Source organism: Mixophyes fleayi, chromosome 7 (genome assembly GCF_038048845.1).
Source record: "Mixophyes fleayi isolate aMixFle1 chromosome 7, aMixFle1.hap1, whole genome shotgun sequence".
Lineage (NCBI taxonomy): Eukaryota > Metazoa > Chordata > Amphibia > Anura > Limnodynastidae > Mixophyes > Mixophyes fleayi.
In genome coordinates, this window is record NC_134408.1 from 149,405,884 (window position 1) to 149,429,078 (window position 23,195).

Sequence of the window (23,195 nt, forward strand, 5' to 3'; positions counted from 1 at the left end):
ATTCTAGCTTTCATTTATTTAGTGCATTCTACAAAATGACAGCTAGAATCTGATTGGTTGCTATAAGCAACATTTCCACTTTTTCAAACCTGCAGCTTAGTAAATCTACCCCTAGGTGTGTACACTATGCTTGTGAAATTACTTTCTAGAAATGTCTTTTAGTGTTAAATTAAATGAAACAATTAAACAACAACAATGTTTGACCAAATCATATGGAAAAAACTGCAATATACAGCAACAACATTGCAGTGTCATAGAACAATGCTTATATATCATGCAGTTTTTATTAAATGTTCATAATGTACAGTCTGAGAAGAATTGCAATGTAATTTCCATTTATAACACATAATTGAAAAAAAATCCCAACATCTATAAAATGTTGCCCCTCGTTCTCTGATTTGTCATTACAGCTAGATTGCATTAAACCTCACTAACCTGTGGGTGTGGGCTGTCTTGTGGGCTGAAGCACTGTGACACTGATTGCATGTCATTATTTATAACACATGAGCTGCAAGCTGACAGACTTCCTACAGTTTTATTATGTCACAGACAGTTTCTCGGGAAGTAGAATGAACGTGCAACGTCCAGGACATGGGATGTCATTCTCTCAGTATAACCCATCAAGAAGCTTTTACACTTTGAGAACTTATCATATGTTGTATGTGAGGTGGATATGGCTGTTCCTGATGCAGAAGTATTTAGTTTGCAACTATGCACGTGCTGGTGTTTCTAAATCAATGCTGTATGTAGAGGATGAAAATAATGCAATCTTCAATTTGTCTGTTTTGCAGGGTGGAGTTTTTTTCACTGCACAAAATACCTTTATTTGGCATTATCAGATGGGTTTGGTTCATTTGCTGGGTTCAAGATCCACCTGGCCTGTACTATTGTGTTAATCTACCAATGCATTTTGATATTACAAACTACACAATTATGACATTTTTCTTACGATCATAAGTTACCAAAGGTGGGTCTAATAAGCAATGCTTTTATTTCAGAACAGTGTACTGGGATTTTCCAGTCATCTTTTGCAACATCTGTGCAACTTAATCTCAATTATCAAAACACTTCCGATCATCTTATAATTATTCAAAAGAAGAATACATTTGATACATATTTTTCATTAGACATTATAGGGTAGATGTATCAAAACCTTCTAAAAAGGAATAGTGGAGTTGTTGCCCAGGGCAACCAATCAGATTGTAGCTATCATTTATCTGCTACATTCTAGAAAATAATAGAATCTGATTGGTTGCCATGGGCAACATCTCCACTTTTCCTTTTTGGAAGGTTTGATACATCTACCAGATATGTTATGTTGTATATTATAGAGTTCTATCAGCTGTCTTATCAACTGCACCGTAACTTTACCTCTTAGGATAATAATAATAATAGTTTCACAGAAACAGCAGTGTTACACATTTTGCATTCCATCGTTAACAACCAGAACATGCTTTATGAGATGCTATAAAGTAGATATTTGAGGACTTGCAGACATGAGGACCTTCAAGGTGTTTTTAGCTGTGTCTGAGCTCAGATCCATTTACCCAGCATTGAACTAATTGCAGATGTAGCGTGAAACAGATCATTGATCCGTACACTGCATGGAGAGCAAATGCATATTGACATTATGGAGAATGAAGACAATGGACAGAGAAATGAGAACATATATCGCTGCTGTGGTTGATGCTCTGTTAGACAAACGTGGGCAAAATCTTCGTACTCTAATTCCTCATTATAGATTTTCTATGTGTACCTGGTGCTACAGATGGACAAAGCTTCCTTGCAGATTCCCTGCTTCATTTCCTCACACATTACACACTGATACAATATGTCTCGATTACCAATTTATTCTTCAATTCTTCATATATAGCCTGGAGGTCTAATTTATGAGTCACATTGAGCAGTATGAGACAAATTTCACAATAGAGTCTTTACCATCCATATTTGGAATGTTGTTACTCTGAGCACCAGGAGTCGACTGGGCTGGGGGGCAGGGGGGGAGACTGGTGGGCTACCTTGGGCTGGCTCACTGGGCTACCTGTATTTTTTTTTTCATTTAAGATGATCCTAATAGGCTGCTGATCCCGGTACCCCCCCCCCCCCCCCCCGCCCAGCTAAAATTTGCCAGTCTCTGCTGTGTACTGACCCTTTTCTATCTCCAACCTCCTACCCTGGTGTCCGCCCTGACGTCTAATAACCATTATCTTTGATCTTTGATGCTGTATTTGATTTTTAACTAATTTATCTTGTACTGACATAGATTACTGACAGCTTCTGTGTTCCTAAGCATCCTTGTTACTCCCCTCTTCCACCTGTGTCACACTCCACTCCTTAAGTGGAGGATGAAGAGTACCCAGAGGTTTATGTGGAGACGAGAAGGGAATATAGAGGAGTCTCCTTTCAATATTTAAAATTCCATTCATAGCGCTGGGGTCATGAGTACGATTCCCGACCATGACCTTATCTGTGTGGAGTTTATATGTTCTCTCCATGTTTGCGTGGGTTTCCTCTGGGTACTCCGGTTTCCTCCCACACTCCAAAAACATACTAGTAGGTTAATTGGCTGCTATTAAATTGACCCTAGTCTATCTGTCTGTGTGTGTGTATGTTATGGAATTTAGAGTGTAAGCTCCAATGGGGCAGGGACTGATGTGAGCGAGTTCTCTGTACAGCGCTGCGGAATTAGTGGCGCTATATAAATAAATGGTGATGATGATGATGAATATCCCCCTACTACAGTGGAATGTGTAACCCCCAGACGTCATTAAAGATTTAGGGTAGAACCTTCTCAAATTGATAATTACAAAAAACTGTATCAATTAGTTTGCATAACATTTAATTTGGATCATTTAAACAGTGATGATACACCAATGCAACTAAAAGGATTGACTAGACTTTATACTCAAATCTTGTGTCACTCAGATCACCAATCTCTACAGTCTTTGGGAGGGATGCAGAGTTTTTTAAAAAAAAGACGGAGGTAAAAATAGCGTATTTGCGTTCAAAAGCTTTGTCGTACGCATTTTAAGATCCATGTAGGTCAGCAGCGGCGGTATATGCAGGTTTACGCCAGGCATTCATTACAGACACTTACGTCCCACTCGCGCCCATCTATTTATACATTTGTTTCATCTGTAACAAACTCATTCACTACTAGGCACCAAGAAGACTTAAAAAAAACCTCTCTAAACCAAGAGAAACCACTCGTCGCAGAGCCGGATTTAGACCTCATGGGGCCCTAGGCAAGATACTGGATTGGGGCCCCCTCCCTAAAAAAAATCCATAGCACTATGGTTTTTTAGCATAACATATACCCCTATTCAGGGGCTGTCTGGCAGACTTTAGCCCAGGGGGGCAAGCATATAGCACTGGCCCATAAGTAGCAGCCCATTTTTAAAGGGTGGACACCTCGCCGGCCGTGGGAGTGCCCTCTGGGGACTGCTGGGCCCTAGGCAATTGCCTAGGTTGCCTAGTGGTAAATCCGGCCCTGACTCGTCGTCTCAAGTACAAAACAAGGTTTATTTGACTACGCACACAAAAGCCTTCTATAAGACCAAGCCACAAAGAAAGCACCAGTTAGCTTCAAAACTACAAGCGCAAACAGCCAATGATAAGTGGTTCACTAGTGCCAGATACTGTCTGACGACCCACAGATAATGCGTCTGTCTCAGTCATATATAATTCTCCTGATCTCCGTCCGTTCTCAATTCCGCTTATACGCGCTTACTGTACACGGACTACACCACCTTCCCATGTCAGGCGCAAGCTCATGTAAGTGACAGAATCACACAAATATGGAACCAATGAAGAAATGTAATATATTTTGAAACTTCAAGGAAGAAACTAATGTATAATACTCTATTTATGCCTTGGAAAATTATAAGTTTGCTTTTTAGATTCTGTCCATTTGACTGGAAGCTGCCGTGCTGATCTCTCGCAAATAGGACTGCTCTATGGATTACCCATTTACTTGACCCTGAGTGAACTATGACCAGTAAGCAATTTTTTTGTAATGTGGCAGCATCAAGTGAGCAACTTATCAATTATTATAAATAAACCTACTTTGCCAACCCAAAGAAGGGAAGATATCCCAATTCACTCTCCATTGCAGCATATTAAAAATATATTGCTTTGGTTAATTTCCACTGTAAAAATTGCCTGAGCCATGGATATTTGTACATATTAATTTAATTGCCCAAATTATATTTTGCATAAAAATATAAATAAATCACACATGCATAAAACCACCACGTTAGAGGATATTTGTGCACAACAATTATATTTAAAAGGCACTGAACAAAATCTTGTCTTTTTTCAGAAGGAATCAAATTTATTTTCAGTGTGAAATTTCATACCTTGGGCAATATAATCAAATTACATCATCTCCAGAACAAAATAATATATATTGAATAGCAATATGAGTAACCAAACAAACTAATAATGTAACAGTCACAATTGGACTCTGGGGTGTAGACACTTTTCCCGTTACTCACACGTCTGACTCTAGGGGAATTTCAAGTTTTAAGCCACTAGCAACTAATTAATGCTTATTTTCTGTGCTACAGCCTAAATTGGTTTCTTAGATCGGTGCTATTAGTAGTCATATTAGGCTGAAATCATGGAACAATTCCTCTTAGATTATATATATAAACGGCAAGGTAAATTCAAGAAAAACTGCAGTATCAGATAGCAAACACGGCCGGAGCAGTATACAATGCAGGCTAGCCTGATAATTATACAATGCAACCCCTTCAAATCAATATATAATGTAACCTCTAATCAGAACTGTATACAATGCAGGTTAGTTGAATAAGTATACAATGTAAAACACCATCTGATCAATACACAACATAGCTGTGGACAGCACGGTGGCTCAGTGATTAGCACTTCTGCCTCACAGCACTTGGGTCATGAGTTCAATTCCCAACCATAGCCTTATCTGTGTGGAGTTTGTATGTTCTCCCCGTGTTTGCGTGGGTTTCCTCCAGGTGCTCCGGTTTCCTCCCACACTCCAAAAACATACTGGTAGGTTAAATGGCTGCTATCAAAATTGACCCTAGTCTGTGTGTGTGTATATTAGGGAATTTAGACTGTGTAAGCTCCAATGGGGTAGGGACTGGTGTGAGCGAGTTCTCTGTGCAGTGCTGCGGAATCAGTGGCGCTATATAAATAAATGGTGATGATGATGATGGCTCCTGATCAGAACTAAATACAATGCAGGTTAGTTGGATAAGTATACAATGTAAAACACCATCTGATCAATACACAACATAGCTCCTGATCAGAACAGTTTTTAGGAGAGTTCCTACTTATCGCAACTTGTTGCCAACCATCCCACAAACCACACAGGTACAATACATGATACACTCTTAGCAATGACACAAAAGAAACAATAACAGTTTATCTGTAAACACTCAGAACTACAGTTGACATCTTGTTAGGCTGTAGCCCGTCCCATCTATGTCACACAATGCCTTAATCCAGACACCTGTAATTACAAGGTATAAAGACAGAAAGCTTGATGCCCCTTCTCCAAAGAGTAAGCCAACATACATGGGGCCAGCTTAATCTTCCTATTGGCCAGTTCACTGATGACATTACCAATGGACCAGTGAAGAAGTCATTTGACTGTCATCTTGTGGTTGGAAATATGTAAATTGCCAACCAGATGGATTTCACCTTAAGCAGTTAAAAAGCCTTGAGTTACAGGTCACTAATGAAGCCACAGGTCTATTAAACTACAATAGCTTAAGGGCATGCTTATGTAAACACACAATAACAGCATTGCTATTGCAAATGTTTTTGTCACTGAATTTCTCCAATAGGGTCTCATGAAGACCTCCTAAAAGTATAAAAGCTTAACTCTTCCAAATGTATTATAGATAAGTAAAATAAAAAATCCTATTTCCAAATCTAAGATCATGTAATAACCCTTTTCTGTACTTGCTACATTTATGGTATAAAGAGATCATGAATTTGAGTGCTTGGTCATGGACTGTTGTCCTTTGTTTTTGACAGCAGTGAACTCAATTCTTTATTTTTTTGCCTTAGGAATTATTTATCCCAATAAACAGCAGTGAAGTTTAGGATATTTTGTTGTAGACTCAGTATATACTTTTTTTTTGCAATATATTCTCTTTACAAGCTAGTAAACCGTGGAAATGTATTCATTCTGCCATGCAACATCCCGGCAAGCAAAATCGCTTACAAAGACCCTGTCAGAACAAATTCACAAGTAACAGAGCTATTTTGCATATTTTTGTGGTGCTCGAAGAAAGTCTGCAGGAATATAGCAAAATGCAAATGCAAACAAGTGAGGTTGTTTTAGGGTGAAAATGTGCCTATTATCAGATTCTTCTGAAGCTCCGCAAATCTGTGTTATGGCGAGTGAGTGAAATTACGTCAATTACACTGTAAAATCACTCAGAAAAGTATTTTTACTTCCCTGCTCTGTCTATAATATCATCATCATCATCAACAACATTTATTTATATAGCGCCAGCAAATTCCGATGCGCTTTACAATTGGGAACAAACATTGATAAAACAATACTGGGTAATACATACAGACAGAGAGAGGTAAGAGAACCCTGCTCGCAAGCTTACAATCTATGGGACAATGGGAGTTTGAAACACAAGGGTAAGTGCTACATCATATTGCACACTGGACCAGCTAGAATGCAAAGGTAAAAGTATTGAGTGGGCTGTGTGTGTAGCAATGTTGGTCAGAGGGTTGTTGTCTTGTGTTAGCTGTGTAGAGGGTGGTAATAGGGTAATCTAGGGAGATTAAGATGGTGGTTGAGGAATATCATAAACTTGTCTGAAGAGGTGGGTTTTCAGTGAACGCTTGAAGATTTGAAGACTAGAGGAAAGTCTTACTGTGCGAGGGAGTGAATTCCACAAATTGGGTGCAGCCCAAAAAAAGTCCTGTAACCGAGAATGGAAGGATGAGATGAGAGTGGAAGAGAGACGCAGATCTTGTGCAGAATGGAGGTGTCGAGTTGGGAGATATTTTGAGACAAGTGAAGAGATGGATGTCAGTGCAATTTTGTTGATGGCCTTGTAGGTTAGTAGAAGAATTTTATTTTGGATTCATTGAAATACAGGCAACCAATATAGAGACTGACAGAGTGACTCAGCAGAGGAAGAACAGTTTGCAAGGAAAATCAATCTAGCCGCTGCGTCCAAAATAGATTGTAGGGGTTCATGTCTGACTTTGGGAAGTCGATGCGGGAGATGAGGAGTGCATGAATTAAGGTTTTTGCGGTGTCTTGTGTGAGATATGTGCGCATTATGGAAATGTTCTTTAGATGTATGTAACATGATTTAGATATAGAGCTGATGTGGGGAATAAATGACAGTTGTGAGTCAAGGATTACACCTAGGCAGCGAGCTTGCGGGGTGGGATTTATGGTCATGTTATCAACAGAAATAGAAATGTCAGGCAGGAAGCTTCTGTTTTTGGGTGGGAATATTATTAATTCAGCTTTTGAAAGATTGAGTTTGAGTTGGCGAGAAGACATCCAAGATGAAATGGCAGAAAGACAGTTAGTAACGTGAGACAACACAGATGGTGAAAGATCAGGAGAGGATAGATAGATTTGGGTATCATCCGCATAGACATGATACTGAAATCCAAAGGAGCTTATTAGTTTTCCAAGAGAAGTGGTGTAGATAGAGAATAGCAGAGGACCTAGGACTGAGCCTTGTGGTCTCCAACTGATGAAACATTGTCATCTGCCTCTGTTGTCACTTTATTTAGCTCAACAGGCCATGGATGGGGTTGACATTATTTGTCAATAGTCTGATCTAGTTGTCAAACAGTAGGTCGACGGGCCCCAGAGCAAAATTTGGAAAAGTGTCCGGCAATGCTGCTCTAGGCTCCCGGGACCGCTGCACACATATCAGAACGAGGCGAATCTACTGAGCATGATCAGTCAGAAGAGAGTTTTGGTGGGTGCAGGGGCCTTGGTCTAGAAGGGCAACCCAGCATTGCCTGGGCTATCCTACCTCTTCTGGGCCCCATAGTGGCTACAGCTTTGCACCGATTATCGTTCCTCTTCACGCTCTGTCCTAGGAACTGATGCTACAGCCTTGACCTCTGTTTTATGTTTCATCTCCTTTGACAAAACAGCAGATATTGGACAAGCCAAGACAGGCGTCCAATCAACTTCCTTTGATAACAGGGCTCGGTGTCACTCCGATCATAATTCTGTTGTTGCAATTGGAACATACCGGGAGAGAGAAAATATCTCATTCACGACATTGATCTTGAGGACGGGACCCTGCAGTTCTAAGGGATTTCCATAAAAATATTGATTTTCTTCTTCTTAGTTCTTCTTACAAAAATAAAAACCTCACTTCTAGCAACAATTACAATAATGTAAGAGTAGGGAAAGGTGGAGATCATTTTGCATGGTTCTCCAATAGATATAGATAGACATTTTAACCAAATTAGTGGAATTATTCAAATATAAACTTAATCATCTGTATCTTTATTTTTATCATTTTACCATACTGCTTATTACATATATTTCTGTCTTGTTCCTTAGCTGTCTTACAGGTCATATCTAGATCATTATTCATATTATATTTCTAGTGCTTTTACTTAGTCTTAAACATTTTTCATTTGTAGCTTTCCCGTATAATGGAATAATCTGACCATATGGTAATAGTTTTACAACTCAGAATAATATTTACCGCTGTGGACCCTCTGTATGGCTTCCGATGCAACCATCAACCACCAACAAATTCAGCAAATTAAAAGAAAACCTGACACACAGAGCTCAATTTTGCTTTGCCTACTTGCCATATGCAGTCAAATACCTATTTTAATTCACGTTTACTGAATATATGTTTTCCTGAAACATTTTTCACTGTCCCCTCATTCCTTAATGCATTTCAGTGGGCCCATTTGCCCGATTATTGCCCAGATACAGTATGTTCTATTGCTATATTGCTGTACAGTAGTTTTTTTTTAGGGTATGTCTGAAGATTTTTTTCTCAAACTAACATTTTATTTGACTATACAGATAAGGTTTTTCATGAAAAGTCCTCCATAGTAGACATTTTACATGGTGTATAAAACTGTTTTACAAAATAATAATGTGGTAAATTGCAATTTTTTTACTCTTAGGCTACATATACAATGGCATTTCAAACACTAGTAAAAATCGCACACTAAATATAAGTTCAGGGCCTGATGTGGAGTTGGATATACACCGGTTTGCATATCTTAAAATCCGCACATATACTCCTATGGAGCTGTGATTTTGCACTTACTAGCGGGTGGTGTAAATGCACACTGATGATCATGATGATGATGGTCAATTCTGATTGGATGATTGTGAATTCACCTCTGAAGCTGGTAGGTGCTTTCTTCATTGATATATTCATATATTATAGAATTTTGTGTGCATATCTTAAATATAATTTATGCACACGTGAAGAAATATTATGGCTGCTGTATTATATCAGGTCTAATAGCAAATGTGTTTCCCACTATGAAAACAAATGCTAACAAACATTTCCCACGTTTATGGCCTCACTGCTCTCACCTGGAACAGGTTACTCGCTGCTCTCACCTGGGCCCGGTTACTCGCTGCTCTCACCTGGGCCCGGTTACTCGCTGCTCTCACCTGGGCCCGGTTACTCGCTGCTCTCACCTGGGCCCGGTTACTCGCTGCTCTCACCTGGGCTTGGTTACTCACTGCTCTCACCTGGACCAGGTTACTCACTGCTCTCACCTGGGCCCGGTTACTCACTGCTCTCACCTGGGCCCGGTTACTCACTGCTCTCACCTGGACCAGGTTACTCACTGCTCTCACCTGGGCCCGGTTACTCGCTGCTCTCACCTGGACCAGGTTACTCACTGCTCTCACCTGGACCAGGTTACTCACTGCTCTCACCTGGACCAGGTTACTCACTGCTCTCACCTGGACCAGGTTACTCACTGCTCTCACCTGGACCAGGTTACTCAGTGCTCTCACCTGGACCAGGTTACTCGCTGCTCTCACCTGGACCAGGTTACTCGCTGCTCTCACCTGGACCAGGTTACTCACTGCTCTCACCTGGACCAGGTTACTCACTGCTCTCACCTGGACCAGGTTACTCACTGCTCTCACCTGGACCAGGTTACTCACTGCTCTCACCTGGACCAGGTTACTCGCTGCTCTCACCTGGGCCAGGTTACCCGCTGCTCTCACCTGGGCCCGGTTACTCGCTGCTCTCACCTGGGCCCGGTTACTCGCTGCTCTCACCTGGACCAGGTTACTCGCTGCTCTCACCTGGACCAGGTTACTCGCTGCTCTCACCTGGACCAGGTTACTCACTGCTCTCACCTGGACCAGGTTACTCGCTGCTCTCACCTGGACCGGGTTACTCAGTGCTCTCACCTGGGCTGGGTTACTCACTGTTCTTTGCTCTTTGCTTGGGCCACATTCCTCAATAATGTTAATTTGCAGCAAGTTCTCATTCATAACTATTTTTATTCATGATCTTTGCTAAATGTTTAGATTCCTGTTCCTAACCATGCCAGACCACTATGACTCCATCTCCCCACATCCTAATAATATGAATTATTTGCCTTACACTTTTGTGATTTTAAACTAGTCCGCATATACCTCATTGGGTCAAGCAGCTATTTTTCAAACATGTCTCACATGTGTTTAATATATATTGTTTGAGAGGCGTATATGAAGCATAAAAGCACTTCAGGTGCATTAAAAAAAAGGTCATACCAAATGCTCTCTTATGCTCCTTTGGAATATCTGACAGGTCCCTGTTAAGGATTTTGCTATACATGGTGTAATTTTCCTCTAATATCTCATGTCACTCAGTTATTTCTGGTCCTAAGGATCACATACAGCTGTGGCTTTGTTTTCCAAAATAGACTTAAATGAAAGTTGTACTCGGCTGTAAATTTTCCCCACACAGCAGATACAATGAATGCAAATTGCTGGTACATTTTGTTTATATTCTCGCTGTGTGCAATAATTGGCAGAAATATGATTTAGTCAATCAGGTTACATTGTAACAAAGTTCTAAAGCTTAGAAGACACATAGTTTCTCTGTTTAATAATATAATCTATTCTCTGCAGTGAGGGCATGATCCTCTTTTTAGAGTAGAAAGTGGATAACATGGATGAAATACAGACCGTGATTAGTTTCTTGATAGCAGTCTTGTTACTTTAAAAAGTACTATAAATGTACGTCTACCATTTTAGTATTAGATAAATACATACTCAAGCAGATAAGGACAACCGATGATAGTGATTTTTTTTCTTTTAATATCAACAATAATTGCACTTGCAGCAAATATCCATGGTCATCTACTAAAATACAAGATAACCTGAGCATGGTTTCTACCACACAGGCAACAAAAAAAATTCCATCAGTTCAAAACAGCAGGAAGCCACAGACTGAGAGTTATATAGTGGAAGGAGCAGTGTCCCCCAAAAGCACAGAATAATGATGTCAGGCTCCTGTTAAACTGATACAGGAAGTCTTAATGCAAATGCATCTCTGTATGAAACATCCTCATCATCATAAAACATTTATTTATACAGCGCCAGCAAATTCCGTAGCGTATGAACGAAGTTCATACGTCAAATTTGTTACTTTTTGGACTATGCTATAAATATCAACTTGTTTTGTCTCATTCCATCTTCCTTCGCGAAGCAGGAAAAAAATTCTCTTATGCAGCAAAATCAGTTGCATCTGCAAGTACAATGCACCGTTCAACCAAAGAGTCAGATTTATAGAACACTCTCTAAGATTAAAAATTGGTGCAGAGAGACAATTAAAATGATTAAGAATGCTATCTTAATTTATTAAAACACTTCTCAGTTTGAGAAGGGAATATTTATAAGCTCAAAGAAGAATAATTAAGGTAGAACTTAATTAAAGCTTGGAGGTCAGACATTAGCAAATATTATTAGTGTGGCACAGCACAAATGTTGTTATTCATTTTTTGCTTACAGACATTTTCCAGTGATTTAGATGGAAAGGTTCTTCCGTTTAATTCCTTATCACATACAAGCAAGCAATTCCTGCTGTCATTCAGCCTGATATATTTCCTAGCGTCTTTAAGGTCTGGAGACTGCAGTACTCCACTTTATTGCCTCCTGTTTTTTTGTTTGTTTTTTTAAAAAAAATAAACTAACTCTCACTATTTTGAACAGCTGGGTAGGAAACCTGTTTCTTAATTAGCGTTATCCCCGCGGGACTTTTATTTGGTAAATTTGCTCGTTGGAGAGGCAGCTGCTGATATAAAATAGCAGATCTCAAGCTTGTCCAAAGCTTTTTAATTCTGACTCAAAAAGTGTATAAATTGTCACAAAAAAAAAACCAAATGAGTTCTGCAGCTTGTTTACCAAATTACGAGCATGGTCTCAGGCTCACGGCTGATGGGATAATCAACTTCCCAGCTATCGTGTTTATCTCATAAACTGCAAGCTCCCGGGTTCTCAGCAATTATTCTACTGTATTGTAGCTGAAAGCAAACATCATGAAACCTTCCCAATGTATAACAATATTGATGAATACAAGAATTCTCTATATAAAGTACAGATGCTCCGGCTCGGTTCCTCGAGAACCCAACACACCCGAACTTAGGGGATCCGAGTACCGAGCCGTCTTTTGTGCTTTATCGGAATCGAAAATGAGGCAAAACATCATTGTTACGTCGTTGGATCTCGGATCTCGCAAGCTTTGGATTCCTTTTCAAGATCCAACATAACGGGGGGGGGGGGGTGTTAGGGCGGTCCCAAGGACAATTCCATCTTGCAGCATTTTTCTTTTCTGCCACTGCTGTGTGCCAATGTGTCCTAGGTGTGCTAGGAACTGCCGTGTGTTTGTGTCATTGCTCTTTCGCTTACCATCCAGCCAGGTCTCTGCAATCTTTGTTTGAAAGTGTATGAAAATAATATTGAGACCTGTGAGGTGGTCAACATTGACTGCAAATGACTTGAAATTAGTATTATTGAGGTTAATAATAATAATGGACAAAAAAAAGAGCAAAATGATGTGATTTTAGCATATTTTAGGATTTTTTCTAAAAAATACAAAACCAAAACACGAAGATAATCCAGATCCAAAACCAAAACCAAAACCAGTTCACGGGGGTCAGTGAGCATCTCTAATGGATCTTTAACCTACTCACAGTGCAGGCGGCTGCTTGTGGGGGTTGAACCAATATTCATAAGAATATCACTAGGAACTAGAGGCACTAACTACACACCAATTCCTAGGGTATCCATAGGCTGAATATTGGACACTCCAACAAAATATCTGCCTCCATTGTGTGCAAGTAGGGATCTTGGTCAACACAACACAAAAAAAATATAGTTCTACCTACAAATATAGTGAATATAAATGTGTCAGTAGGGATTAACAAACTGGTTATTTAAAAGTCAAATACTCAGACATATTTCTAAGGCTTTAATTGCTTCAAATCCTCCAACTGGGAGAGAGTGATATCTGCCAGGTTAAGCTCCAACTACTTTCAGTTCATCTGTATTTATGCATTTTTTGTATAATCTTATTGGCAGAAGCCCTAATCATCAAAGAAAGAGACAATCGCTTAAACAGTTTCTATATCTCAGCAAGCATCAATGGTCGAACACTATAATTGGTGGAGGAAGTGGGATGCCGGGCCAGAGACGTCAGAAAACGAACACAACTGTGGCTAATAGATCATGTGCCTCCTTTTCCAAATAAACTACAATCACTTCAGGTCCTTTCTGGCCAAGAATACTCTTACTTTTCAAATGCATTAAATAGGAAGAGCGAGGAAATACAGTGATATAATGTATATAAATACATTGACGGGAAAGAACGAGTGGTACCTTGGCTGGATGGCTCGTAAGGGATCCAGTGATTTATTTACCAAAGTCTAAAGTTTGCATCACATTCACGGCCCAGCCTGGGAGCAGATTTCCATTATCACAGGAGATCACCATCTGACCAACATTGTAGCTACAGACATACATATTTTCATATGAGGGTGGGGGTGGGGTGGGGTGGGGGATACCTTTCACGTAATGTATATTGTTTTTTACTTTTTTTTCACAGCAGTGACCCTCTTATTAATATAGTATTGCCATTTACCAATTAATTTTCTTTAGAGATAATTTTGCCACTGCTAATGATAACTTCAAGCTCTAATAAATAGGTGAAATAAAGATGGTATTTTTCTGCTGAAATGACAATGAAAAGATTTTCTAATTAACTAATTGATTTTCAAATTCTATTAAATTACCCCCCAAATCTCTGACTCAAGGTTTATTGTGTTTGGTACACTAGAAGAAACACAAAAAGACAATTATAGACTGAATATCATATAAATATGGGAAACACTAACAATAATCATATGTCCCATGTAGAATAATACCTAATATTATAAATCTGCAGTATAACCATTGTATTATATGAAGGGTCTTGTAATACCCAGACTTACCGTTCCTGCAGAGAAGCACAGCCAGGTAATCCTGATAAAATGAATTCACATAGAGTAAAAGGCTCGGAGCCTGTCCTGTGAGGAAACTGAATGCGATATTCTCTCTTGATATCGCTGTGTCCGCGTATATTGCTGAGGCCGAGGCGCTTGCGTTCCTGGACACGGGATACGGCTCCTGGAAAACATAGGTGACGGAGGTTCCAGCTTCAAACATTGCAGAAACTTCTAGAATAGCAACAGAAAAGAGAAAGAAGTCTTAAAAACAAACACACAGATCGGTCCTCAGAGAAGATCTCGCTCCAAACTCCACATCTGGGCTAGATTTGTAAGTAGCCACCATAGGTTTGTGCCTGGAGAGAGCCAATGGATGGGGCCACAACATGCATGCTATTTCCACTATATCAGCATTGTATAGGACTCATGTGTGCTCTAGTCCATAACTTTCCTTGAATAGTCATTTCTACCACTTATCACCCATTTTTTACCAATAATATGAGTTCCCATAACTTCATATGGTATCAGGGTCCATAGTTGGGGTGTGTTATTGCGGGGATAAGCAACTCAGCTCTTAACAAGGGCCTGACTCATGTTTCTTGTGTAAGCGTATCTTGGGTAAATAAGCTCTGTTCATGCCCAGAAATGGACATTTCGCCAATGAACGCAACTGCATGCAATTCACGTCTGAACGTAAATAACACATACGACAGCCGACCACTTTAGAGGCACAACGATAAGGAAAGGGGTGGACTAACGTAAGCCATGTACAGTGTGGGTGTTCTGACATAGATGTATTGTATGTACAGTACGCCTTGAAAGCATGTTTTGTTACGTAATATAAAAGAAAACGTGAAAATTAATATTTATATGATTTTTTATATTTGGCATCACGGTGGCTCAGTGGTTAGCATTTCTGCCTTACAGCAGTGGGGTCATGAGTTCGTTTCCCAACCATGGCCTTATCTGTGAGGAGTTTGTATGTTCTCTCCGTGTCTGCGTGGGTTTCCTCCGGGTACTCCAGTTTCCTCCCACACTCCAAAAACATACTGGTAGGTTAATTGGCTGCTAACAAATTGACCCTAGTCTGTGTGTATGTTAGGGAATTTAGATTGTAAGACCCAATGGGGCAGGGACTGATGTGAATGAGTTTTCTGTACAGCGCTGCGGAATTAGTGGCGCTATATAAATAAATGGTGATGATGATATTGAGTTGTTATTTTAATTTATGATCATATATAAGTTTTATGCATTCTGATGTGACCTTTTGTGTATATGCATGTGCTTATAATGCAGTGTGTGTCTACATACGGCAAGTTGCTTTCAGACATGAATCAGTCCCTAAGTGAATTTCACTAATACCCAATATAAATCTATGTGGACAGATGAGTCGAACAAGTGTGCCCGGCCAATGTTGATAGACCTCAGTGAGAGGACAGCTTTATGAGTTCTCTGGCTATATTAAATTAAAATAAACCACAATTAACAACAAGCAAGTGGGATTCAGAGTGTGGAGGTTTATACCCAGGGGTGTACGTAGATGTTTTCTCTCACAGTAACGTAATATATATCGCTCTACAGAAAAAACTCGCAACAACCTGAGCTTCAATAGAATGCTGATTATTAGTTTGTTATGCAGAACATTGCTCTGCACCATCTACCCAGGTACTGATACATATTGATTTATTGTAGAGAAATGGAGTTTACTGACCACCGAGTCTGCAGAATATTATTCTGCACCTACTATACTTTGACAGATATATATTCAAATATGTTCTTACCTAAAACACAATACAAACCATAACACTACATTTATTTTAACTCTGTGGATGCCATTCTTCAGAGGACTCTGTTCCTGCAAATTATTTCTTACAGGATTTCATTGCTTGCTTGCTTCACTATTTAGCTCCAACATGCTCACAAGCATTTCCTTTTATAATCACTTTGAGGAGCGGTGCTAAATGATTTAATTAATAGAGGAATGTCAAGGTCACTGTGAGATTTGACAGGGGTGGTTTTTAAATGTAGCAATGTTTATTTTTTGGAAAGAGGAACTGTCAATGGGAGTTTACATCCGTTCGTCCAAGTGATAGACCAGATTTTAGCATGTGTATATAAGTATACTTAAATAGCGTATGTCGGCTACACTACCCTTCCTTCAGATGGGATGACGGGCGATGGAGAGTGCAGATATATGTAGCATATAGGGCACGCTACAATGTGGGCTTTCTCCTGGGGGAAGGGGGAGGCGTAAGGGGGCAGGGGGAACATATTTCATTAAAATAAACATGATTAATTACATTATCATATTCCAGCTGGGAAACTGTCCTCACCATTCTTACAATATGGACCTTCGAAGGCAGAACTTGCGCAGTCGCACGTGAACCCATTGCGTTTCTCCATGCACTTCCCGTTGTTTTGACATAAGTTGGCGTAACTGCTGCAGTGACCCGGACAGCCCGGCCTGATTGTTGGGGTCACCCTGGCCTTCTCCTCCAGGTCTATGGTTTGTCCGTTCAGCTGGAGAAAGCGAATACATCCCACAAACCCTTTCTGCTTAGACGCCGTCCCTCCTACAGCACAGAAAACTAGCTTCAGGTCACAGTGTCTAATGAAGCAATTATTGGTAATTACTCAACGACTCAGCAGATCAGTCCTACAATATTAAATATTTCTACTCCTATTGTGTATTTGTGTCTGTAAAATCATAAATATATTACATATGTCATATGATACGTGATTTTGGCAACATGACTGAATGCAAAGTGTTTCACCCACTGTATCGAACTGGATTATTAAAGTCTTCATATGCAGTAATTAGACAGAGAACAAGACAGGTTGTGTATTTTCATTAGTCACATAATGCTACTAGAACATACTTACTTTAGGAGTAACCAATCACATTACAGCGCTGTTAGCATACAGCAAGTCGTGTGATTGGTGACTATAATTCACACTTCTTTCAGCTGGGATCTCAGATATTAGTGGACGTATTGTTCTGAGACGCCAGATGTCAGTACATGTTGTGCTATGGTGATCTCTGTTTTGTCATTTTATTTTGATTGCAAGAATTTGTTTATAACCAGAGGCATATTGTGTACTTATTTGTATCACTGTAATGCGTTACTGTAATCTTTTATTTTGTGTTGTCAGGAAGTGTTTTATAATTTAAGCTGAATCAGTTTTCTTTACCTTTCAATTTTTTATTCCGGTTTTGACTTAACACTGAGAGATGTTGTTGGTTTTACTCTACACAATAAACGTCCTCTAAGCCATTATTACCTACCTACGTATAACTGCGTGTTCACCTGGACCCGGACTCGCGCATCTAACGGACTCTGCATGAGTTTTCTTGGCTGGCTGTCTACGACAAGACTGGTTTCTTTAATATTCCTCTCAGCCCGGACATGATGCCACTGTCCATCATTCAAAGCCTTGACTGATTGCAGAGAAATCTCAGAGGGACCATTTCCCACATCAGAGGAAAATGTGACCTGGTATGGAGCTGTAAAGAATGCAAACCAATCAATAACACAATCAATATCTATTTTTACCCATTGATTTACGTTTGTTATTTATTTTTGTTGCTGTTCTGTGCTAGAAGCAATTGCGGCCTCTATAACCTATTATTACTTTGACTGTGTTTTATGTACATAGGCATTACTTAAAGCTACATTACCACCTATTGTTAAATGTTACAAATCTGTTTCTTCCCCTCCCCGAAGCCCTGAGTGCTGTTCAATGCAGCCCTGTATTCTGAGGCTACGTGGTTGGGCTGAAGGTCGGGACTGCTCAACGTAACGATGCAGAGGGAGAGATTGCTGCTTCTGATTGGTCCTTCTGGTAACACCCCCTGCTCACAGCCAATCAAGTTGCAAACTTAAATGTCTTACCAGTTAGGTGGTAATGCAGTTTTAAATGCACAGTTCACAATATAATCAAAACATTAATCGCAAAATATAAAGCTCTAATTTATATGAAGGTTCAGTACCAAAAATAACCATGATGGCAGCCACAAGTCAGCAAATTGTGGTCAATATATAAGTTTCACATTCCCCATAAATATTTATAAAAACTGGAACTTTTAAGAAAAGCAATATATTTTTTAGAAGTATACAGATAGTCACACTATTATTTCAAATGAATTTAATTTTAACCTTAAAAACACAGAGATTACAGGTCCTCAATTTTTCCAGAAATATCTATTTGGGATAGTCTCAGTTAAGCAAATAGGGATCGCTGTTGCTCCATCTGTGCTTGGATACAAGTTATGTCCTTAGTATAATCATGTCTAGCCCTGGTATTATTCAGTGACCTGAATGATTATATTATAACAGACGATAATATTGGCAGACAAAATGTACTTGTACTTGGGCACATCCTGACGCTTGTCATGATTGTCGACTGACCACCCACATGGACAAACACCATGAACCAATCAGTGCAGTCAGGTGAACCCAAAGGATCATGGGATGACTGAATTTTATGTCAGGTTTGGTTCATATCTGTCCAATCCCAGTGTCCGAATGTTCATCGGGATTTCCACTATTTTTGGTCTCACACATGGAACAATTTGGGACCAATGTTGTCTAAAACATTTGATTGGTTTAAATGCTGTTTACCTAGCTAAAGGCATTGGAGGTGTCAAAGTCAAATAATTGGATGAAGTGAACCATATTGATTAATATTATTTTATCGTGCGATTGCGATCAGTACATCATGTGTTATGACACAATCGCACGATAAATAATGCACACATACACTTACACTGACACATTCACTTGTACTTAGTTCACCTTAAAAAATAGTTCCAACACACAGTCGTTTAAAATCAAATGTAATAGAGTTTATGGTTAAATATTATAACGTTAGAAGCACTTTATTGAGATCTAAGGTTCAGGGTACATGAAACACATCATGTTTGGTATCATTCTAATCCTCTATCCGCAGACATCTGGTTCTAACGGCTAAGATATCGCTCTTTGCGTATGAAAGTTATGGATTATAGGGAATAAATGATCTGAATGGTATTGTGTGTGTAATGTAAATAGACCTGTTTGAACTAGCTTTCGGCGGGAAGATTAGTATGCATTGGTTGGAGAGCTGACCCCCACCCTTGGAGGGCATCGTTTGAACTGGCCAATGACCTGCATTATACTGGACTGTCCTGAAGTCTGAACCTATGGAAACATGCCAAATCATCTGTATTGTTTTCACTGTATTACAAACTATATAAAAGCAGGAGCTCTGGGGCCAACAGTCAGTCTCTTTGACCGCAGACTTCAGGACTGAAAGACTGTAAGCTGGACCCAGGGCGCCTGCGTATGTATCGGCTGTACTTATTTTATTGAATTATTATTATTTTGCTTTTGCTAATAAATCGCATTGTCAGTTGGAACCACACAAATCGCAACGGACAATGTTTTATTGGTAAGCGATGAAATGACTTTAATAGATGTAATAAACGTGGCTGTACTCATTATTCAGTATATCAAAAACCACAACTATATAGCCTGCTGATCAGTTGTAATGTTCATAAGTCTCTTTTACCTACTCCAAAAAGAAGTGACATAGGTTCAGGCATGGAACAATACATTGTCGGCCGAATAGTAACATTTGTGGAAGTGCAGCAAAGTGGCTCTAACCTCTTGGTCCCTCAGCTCTACTCTCAAAAGACCAGACTGGATCAGCACATGTACAGAAGAAGCCTCTGCTCAGCTTCAGGGAGAGCACCCCCTTAGATGGGACTACCCGGCTGTACTGAGCCCCCAACTCCTCTAGACCCCATATTGGTCACACCCCCTGCACCAACTGTAATTCTGTAACTGCGTTTAGCTTCCTCTCTTTATTTAATATTCTATGTTCAGAAGACACCAATTAGTTTGTGTTACAACTAAAGCTGGGTACACACTACAGAAATTTCAACCAACTTTTTATGCCGAGCGACTTTACATGCGATCGATGTTCCGATCGCTCGGTCCATGGACTGCATACACACTAGCCTTGTTTAGGACGATAAAGGGAAGAGCGGACGTCCCTTTAGCGACTTTTTACAGTCATGTTGTCGTGAGCAATGACTGTAATTTCGTACAGTTGTGGATCGGTCGGAAAGTTTATACACACTACACAGCGGAAACGAGATTGGACCGAAAATATTAAACGGTACGACCAACCAAATCAGACGATAATCGTCCATTTGGGCAGACTTTCGGCCATCGTGTCACTGCACACACTGACCCGACTTTTGAACGAGCGGTCGTATGTCGGCTGTTTGAGCCGATTATTGGACGAAAACAGTGTAGTGTGTACCCAGCTTAAGCAATACGGGACTTTTGGTATCAGCATCTCTCATAAACAGTATTACACAATGGAATAGATAAAAGGAAGTCTGTGATTAGTCTACCCATATACATAATTATTTGATTATTTCATTAGGTCAGTTACAATTAAACTGGACATTTTCCCTTGTGCTGATACTAATTAATCGTGATGTCCTAATTTTTTCAAACTATTGTTACATTTTATTAAATGTGATTAATCAGGTTTCAGATTTTTGGTCATTTTACCATAAAAGTCTAAATAATTAGTGATACCGTATATCCAGTTTTACCCGTCAAATGTCAGATTTCATTGATTGACAATTAGTTGTTTCACAATTTGATTGTGTTAAGTATGTTTCAATCGATCTTAAATTTGATAAATCTGTGATCAAACGTTATCATTAATTTAATTACTTCAACAATAGCCGGGCAAATTTTGCAACCTTTAAACTACTGTTACTAAAAGTTACAAGTTTGAGTTTTTGATTTGTGTAGTTGTTCTTGACATTTAAGCAAGAAGCTTCTGATAAACAATTTATTAAATGTAGATCGAGAGAAAAAAATATAAACATATAACTCTGAAATGTTCTTGCTTCCTCCCACACAGTGCGGATCACAAGATAAATCCACTTGGAAACGGCACCATTTGTTAAATTGTGTTCATTATGTTATCATGCTGCTGTGAGTTCTGAAAGGTTATTATTCAAATGCTGTAAAATTATTTTTCTTTGTGGATTTACAAGTTGCATTTTGCTAGAATCAAGCTGGTGTCATTTTTATTGTAACTGATTTGCACTTGAAAACGTATGATTGCGCCAATTAAACAAGAAACACTCTAATTATTAAGCTTAAGATTTAGACAACACATCCAGCATATTGACTCAGTTTGTATTAGCATATTGTCTCCACCAAGAATGAAAGAAGTCAAGATTATTTATTTAAAAAAGGGAAAAAAAATTGATTAAAATACGAGAAGTTTGCAAGTTTGTGTTGAATTACAACTCCCAGGATCTGCCAGCAAGAAATCCTGCCACCGAATAGGGTGGAATCCACTGAGTGAAATCCCACCAGAGCCTCTCCTCATGTGACCCTGCCTGTAGTTCCTGTATTTATCTAAAACGCTGCTGGAAAAAACAGCAGTGTTTGAGGGGCCTATTTATCAAACAAAATCCCCTGTTAAATGCCCGAAAACTGATGTTTTCGGGGATTAACCACAAAAAACTAATTTACCATTATTGGACAGCACGGTGGCTTAGTGGTTAGCACTTCTGTCTCACAGCACTGGGGTCATGAGTTCGATTCCCAACCATGGCCTTAGCTGTGTGGAGTTTGTATGTTCTCCCTGTGTTTGCGTGGGTTTCCTCTGGGTGCTCCGGTTTCCTCCCACACTCCAAAAACATACTGGTAGGTGAATTGGCTGCTATCAAATTGACCCTAGTCTGTATGTGTGTGTGTGTGTGTGTGTGTGTTAGGGAATTTAGACTGTAGGCTCCAATGGGGGCAGGGACTGATGTGAGTGAGTTCTCTGTACAGCGCTGCGGAATTAGTGGCGCTATATAAATTAATGGTGATGATGATTGCATATCATAGATATCTGCTGCTTTCCATCTCTCTTCCATTTTTCTGAGCACTCCCTGTATGGAGAGTGCTCAGTAACGCTACATTAACATCATTTTCATAAGTTTCACTGAAGACAGCTCTGCTCCGAAGATCCCTGTGACATGCTAATTTGTCTTTTTTTCGTTTTACACTAATCTGCCTTGTGCGAGTTGTGAGATCGGCGCATGCGCACAAGGATTATAAAGACGCCGAAGAACTTCACTGAAGGACCTCAAGAGAAAAGACAGTGTTAGGTAAGTGATACTCTTCACAGGAACAGCTGTTTTTTTCGTATCGGCTGTTCCTGTGTTGATTTTTTTAATAAATATGAGAAATCTTTCAATCCGATGAGGATTGAAAAGTTTCATTCATATTTTGCGGTGCTTTGTATCTTAGTAACCTACGATCCTGTGGAGCTTCATCGTGTGAGATTCCAGCGGGACTCCCCCTTTCGCATTGTCCCCCCTCACCGCAGTTACCTTAGCAGGCAGGAGATGAGGGCACCAGACTCTCCTCTCCTGGGACTGGGGGTGGGGTGCTTGGTTGTGCCACATGTCCATTATGGCGGAGTGGCAGTCGACAACGCCACAAGTGAGTGGCCCATGCGGGGGCATTATAAACGCTGGAAGGGCCTGCCTTCCTCTGGACTCTCCACCGTGAATACCCACCCCTCTTGCTGAGCCTACCTCGGACCGTTTCCCGGTTTTCCTCGACGGTCTACGTATCTTCTGAAGATGTGAGGGTTGATGTACCATTACTAATTATGACTGTTTCTTTTTTCGTTTCCTCTTCTGTACCCTTTGTATATCTGGCTCACATTTC

At 39.8% G+C, this 23,195-nt stretch overlaps 1 protein-coding gene across 1 annotated transcript in view; it reads right to left on the reverse strand.

Annotated features, from left to right (window-relative positions):
* The window catches only part of CNTNAP5 (contactin associated protein family member 5), a 298,681-nt gene that overhangs the window by 26,867 nt on the left and 248,619 nt on the right, over positions 1 to 23,195 (reverse strand). The window contains exons 17-19 of the mRNA XM_075181121.1: positions 17,741 to 17,959; positions 16,788 to 17,027; positions 14,461 to 14,685 (exon numbers count right to left, since the gene is read on the reverse strand). Coding sequence (XP_075037222.1) covers positions 14,461 to 14,685; positions 16,788 to 17,027; positions 17,741 to 17,959 — 684 coding nt within the window. The remainder of the gene's footprint in view (positions 1 to 14,460; positions 14,686 to 16,787; positions 17,028 to 17,740; positions 17,960 to 23,195) is intronic.